Source organism: Salpingoeca rosetta, assembly GCF_000188695.1.
Source record: "Salpingoeca rosetta unplaced genomic scaffold supercont1.1, whole genome shotgun sequence".
NCBI lineage: Eukaryota > Choanoflagellata > Craspedida > Salpingoecidae > Salpingoeca > Salpingoeca rosetta.
Window position 1 is genome coordinate 1,144,985 of NW_004457740.1, and position 5,000 is coordinate 1,149,984.

Here is a 5,000-nt window from a genome sequence, read left to right on the forward strand (position 1 = left end):
TGGTAGCGTTCCAGCAGGGTTGCAGACATGTGGTCAGAGCCCATGCATTGGCTGCGCAGCACCCGCAATTGAGCCCGCAAGCCCCGGTTCTCTCCACGACATCGCGCAGCCTGCAGCCCACACGTGTATGTGTGTGTGTTTGTAACGGCGGTTTGTTGGGGGTACAAGCCAGCGGTGTTCAGTGAGTAAGCGCATCACTCAAGAAGTTAGTGTTGTGCCCGTGTCAGTGTCAATTCACACAAAGACACACATACACACATGCACACACACACACATACACACACAAAAGCACAGAAGATCAGAGAGGCGTTGTCTGTTTTGGCGTACCTCGCGGGCAACCGTGTCTGCTTCGCTTGATGAAGAGTCTTCCATCGCGTGTTGGTGTGAGGGCGTAGGCTTGAACGGCGCCCGATCCATCTGGGATGGTCGAGCACGAGCCCTTCTCACGTTCGCAATTGGCACGCGACGGCGGAGGTGGGTCGGGTGCGATGGGCGTTTATCGGGTTGCGGTGGCCTCTGGGGCGATCCCTCGCCACTGCTGTCACCACTGCTGTTGTCAGCCCCCTCAGTGTTGAAGGGAGAGCCTTGAAACGTGTGTTGTTGTGTTGTTGACGCTGCTCCGATTGCCCCTTCCGCCTTGTCGATGGCCTATTCACCCCATTGCAGCGGAGCCGTTGGCATGAACACAAGCAAACCAACAGAGCGGGGCAAAACACGAGCGGGACACAGAAGCATGAACACACACACACACACACACACAAAGGTACATATGCATACACAAGTGCACATACACAAGTGCACATACACAAGTGCACATACACAAGTGCACGCACCCATACCCACATGCACACACATAGACAACGAGCAAACCTGCTTGGCCAGCTGCACTGTTTCCCCAGCCACCTCGCGCAGCACACCCCCGACAGCCTCCATGCCAAGCAACAACAAGCACCAACAAGGAGAAAAAAACGGCGCGATTGTGGAAGACTGGGCGTATCTTTCGTTATTAATCCGCACTGTTGGCGCGCTGATACACACTCAAACACACCGCGGCAACCACGACAACACTGCTGGTGGTGTGGATGGGGAGAGACGATGGCGACGACCAAGCGCATCGTGCGGCTGGAAGAGGATGTTGTGAACCGCATCGCTGCTGGCGAGGTGCAGTGTTGTGCTCATGTTTGTGCGAGCTCATGTGTTTATGTGTTTGTGTGTGTGTGAGTGTGTGCATGTGTGCATGTGTGTGTGCGTGTGTGTGTGCATGTGTATGGCTAGCGCCGCTTTGGTGGGGCCCAAGCCGCGCCACTTTTGGTCTCATGCGGGTGCATGAGATGCGTCGTGTGCACCTCGCTATTACAGGTGATCCAGCGGCCTGCCAATGCCATCAAGGAGATGTTTGAGAACGCTTTGGATGCCGGGGCCTCCAGCATCTCTGTCGTGGTCAAGAGTGGCGGCTTGAAGATGCTTCAGATTCAGGATGATGGGCACGGCATCAACGTACCGACTTTGAAGAGTGACACGGGGGAGGGCGAGAGCGTGCTTGGGCTTGTATGCTCGTGTGCTCGTGTGCTCGTGTGCTTGTGTGCTTGCGTGATGGGTTGGAAGGTATGGGTGGAGAGCAGTATGGAAGGATGAGCACATCACCGTGTGCACTCATACCACGCTCCTGTTCTTACACTCTGCTTGTGACGTGTTGTGATGCATGTGTGGGGTTCTGTGTCGATGGGTGGTGGTTGTCGATGCCGGCTTGCAGCGAAAGGACATGGATATTGTGTGCGAGCGGTTTACAACGAGCAAGTTGACCAAGTTTGAAGACTTGACAACGATTGCCACCCACGGGTTTCGTGGCGAAGCCCTGGCCAGTATCTCCCATGTCGCTCATCTCAGCATCATCTCTCGCACAAAGGACTCCCCATGCGCTTACAAGTTGGTGCTTGTGCGTGCGTGTGTGTGTGTGAGAGAGAGTGTGTGTGTGTGTGAGAGAGAGAGAGTATGTGTGTGTGTGTGAGTGTGTGTGTGAGAGAGTGTGTGTGTGAGAGAGAGAGTGTGTGTGTGTGATTGAGTGGACATGCGTGTGGATGCTTGTGCAGCCGTGGCTCAGTGCTCCCTCTACACACACACACCTCCCTCTCTCCCGTGCCTCTCTGCTTCTTTCTTCCAGGGCGCACTATCGCGATGGCAAGCTCACGCCACCCAAACCAGGCAAACCCAGCGACCCAAAGCCATGCGCCGGCAACCAGGGCACACAGATTACGGTGGGGCGCCAGGGTTAGCATGGCGCGCGTGTGCGTGTGTGTGTGTGTGTGTGTGTTCACGTGTGTGTTCATTTGTGTGTGTGTATATATGTGTGTGTGGCGAGAGATTGAACGCATGCATACGCGCGGCTGCAAGAATGAGCTTCACGTGTGTACCAACCTATGTGTTCACTTGTGTGTACCAACGTGTGTGCTCACGTGTGTGTCTGTGTGTTTGTGTGTATGTGTGTTCATGTGTGTGTGCAGGTGGAAGATCTGTTTTTCAATGTTCCGACGCGCCGCCGGGCCCTCAAAAGCCCTTCTGATGAGCTCAACCGCATCATGGACATCATGTCGAGGTCCGTTCCAGCGCTGGCTTCAAACTCGTGTGTGTGAATGTGTTTGTGAACGTGTGAATGTGTTTGTGAACGTGTGTGTGTCTGTGTATGTGTTTGTGAACGTGTGTGTGTGTCTGTGTCGCTGTGAGTGGGTGAGTGAGTGTGGGTGAGAGCACATGGAGTGCATTTATGTGTGAGTGTGGGAGCTGGCTGTGCCTGCTGTCTGCCCGCTGACACGATGTCGGGTGTCGCGGGCTGTGCAGGTATGCTGTGCACAACTCTGGTGTTGGGGTGTCACTCAAGAAGCATGGAGAAACCAGCCCTCTGCTCAGAACTACACCAGGCGCAACAACGGTGAAATTGGCCAACCAATTCACATGCTCATGTGCTCGCATTCACACACACGCCTTGTGCTGCACATGCCGCAAGCGAACTCCATGACTTGTTTCCTCACAATCCCCATGTGTGTGCATGTGTGCATGTGTGTGCGTGCAGCGGGACAACATTGCTGCAATTTACGGGTCGAAGGTTGCCAACGAGCTGCTCGAGGTGCGACAGCGGATGCACTCAAGCGTCAACTGCGCCACTGCATATCATGTCTGTGTGTGTGTGTGTGTGTGTGCACTTTGTCTCCTTTGCTCACATTTGCTCGCGTTGTCACCTTTTCTCTCTCCCCTTCACCTCCACACACACACACACACACACACACACACACACACACACACACACACACACACACACACACACACACACACACACACACACACACCGCACTGAAACTGGCAGATTGAGGACGCTGACGAGGAGTTGGCGTTCAAAGTTCGCGGCTTCATCACCAACGCGAATTACAGCGTGAAGAAGCCGACGCTGCTGCTGTTCATCAACCACCGTGCCGTGCACTCAACCAACATCCGCAAGGCGCTGGACTCGGTGTACGCCGCCTACCTGCCGCGTCACACCCACTGCTTTGCATACATCAGTTTGGAGATTAAGCCCGAGCACGTCGATGTAAACGTGCATCCGACGAAGAAGGAAGTCCACTTCCTTCACGAGGTAACACAGTAACTTCCAACGCACACTGCAGTGCAGCACGCACCGTGTCTTGTGGAGGAGGTGGTGGTGGTGGTGTTTGCCTGTGTATTTCTGTCTGTCGTGGCGTGTTTGACATCGCTTTCTTGTATTGTTCCCCTGCACGAGCAGTGCTTGATGGCATTTGGGTGCTCGTCTCACCACTGCTGTTGCGTCCACCCACTGTGTGTGCGCGTATCGCATGTGTGTGTGCGCGTTTGCAGGAGGACATTGTGGAGCGGCTGCAGCAGCTCGTGAGCAAGCGTCTTGTCGGCGGAAACATGTCGCGAACGTTTCAAACACAGGTTGGACGTGCACCTGCTTCCTCACAGCGGTGAAGTATGCATGCATGTTCATTGGTTTTTCTGCCATTGGAACACACACACACACACACACACACACACACACACACACACACACACACACACACACACACACACGCCAACCACGTGCAGATGCTGCTGCCTGGCGCCAGCGGCCCTCGTGATTTCCTCAACTCCTCATCATCATCGTCATCAGCAACGGCAACAGCGCGTGCCAGCGGTGATGGCGATGGTAGAGACGACGTGGATGCTCGCACAGAGTCCGCACAGACACGCGCTGCTCGCGCATCGACCGCTGCACCACCAGCATCAGCAGCATCCGGTGTGTGTGTGTGTGTGTGTGTGTGTGTGTGTGTGTTTGCTTTAACAAGTCACGTCATAGCCGTGTGTGCATGTTGGACGTCTTAGCCGTTTGTGCATGTTCATCGCCTTTCTCACTTCACCACCACCACCACCACCACCACCACCACCACCTTCATCATCATCTAGGCCGGCGCGGCGTGCGCGATGATGGCGCGCGCGTTTACGATCACGACCTCATACGCACAGATGCAAAGTCGCAGACACTCGACAAGGTAACAAACACGCTTGTAGTGGTTGAAGTTTGCTGCTCTGTTGATTGATGGTGACTGGCATGCGCAACATCACACGCTTACGCACATGCACAAACAAAAACATACACGCACACACATATGTGTGCTCACACAACCCAACCCCCGCCCCATCCCCCAACGCAAATGCGCCCGCATGTGTGTGTGTGTGTGTGTGTTGACGTGCAGTTTTTGAGCGCGTCGCAATCGCCCGCCATCGCTGCTGCCTCGACGCCAGGGCGTGCAAACATGCGCAGCCCAAACACGTCATCGCCCATATCGGCAATCACCGCCAGCACCACTGCTGCTGCTACAGCTCATGATGATGGTGGTGATGATGATGATGAGGAGGAGGAGGAGATGGTATGGGATCCAATACGACTCAAGATGCGGCCAAGAACAAAGAAGAAGAAGCAGCTGACAACCACACCTGCTGGTGCTGAAACG

The 5,000-nt window shown here is 54.9% G+C and overlaps 2 protein-coding genes across 2 annotated transcripts in view; one reads left to right on the forward strand and one right to left on the reverse strand.

Annotated features, from left to right (window-relative positions):
- PTSG_00252 (uncharacterized protein) overlaps positions 1–417 on the reverse strand; it is a gene marked incomplete at its 5' end in the record, with an annotated part of 4,604 nt that extends 4,187 nt beyond the window's left edge. The window contains 2 exons of the mRNA XM_004998746.1: positions 1–110; positions 328–417. The exon at positions 1–110 is cut by the window's left edge and continues 163 nt beyond it. Coding sequence (XP_004998803.1) covers positions 1–110; positions 328–417 — 200 coding nt within the window. The remainder of the gene's footprint in view (positions 111–327) is intronic.
- Positions 418–1,019: 602 nt separating this feature from the next.
- PTSG_00253 (uncharacterized protein) overlaps positions 1,020–5,000 on the forward strand; it is a 7,398-nt gene continuing 3,417 nt past the window's right edge. The window contains exons 1-12 of the mRNA XM_004998747.1: positions 1,020–1,161; positions 1,360–1,497; positions 1,754–1,926; positions 2,162–2,255; positions 2,502–2,593; positions 2,836–2,926; positions 3,068–3,121; positions 3,359–3,625; positions 3,865–3,945; positions 4,096–4,285; positions 4,453–4,538; positions 4,743–5,000. The exon at positions 4,743–5,000 is cut by the window's right edge and continues 290 nt beyond it. Of these exons, the coding sequence (XP_004998804.1) occupies positions 1,096–1,161; positions 1,360–1,497; positions 1,754–1,926; positions 2,162–2,255; positions 2,502–2,593; positions 2,836–2,926; positions 3,068–3,121; positions 3,359–3,625; positions 3,865–3,945; positions 4,096–4,285; positions 4,453–4,538; positions 4,743–5,000 (1,590 nt within the window). The 5' untranslated portion in view covers positions 1,020–1,095. The remainder of the gene's footprint in view (positions 1,162–1,359; positions 1,498–1,753; positions 1,927–2,161; positions 2,256–2,501; positions 2,594–2,835; positions 2,927–3,067; positions 3,122–3,358; positions 3,626–3,864; positions 3,946–4,095; positions 4,286–4,452; positions 4,539–4,742) is intronic.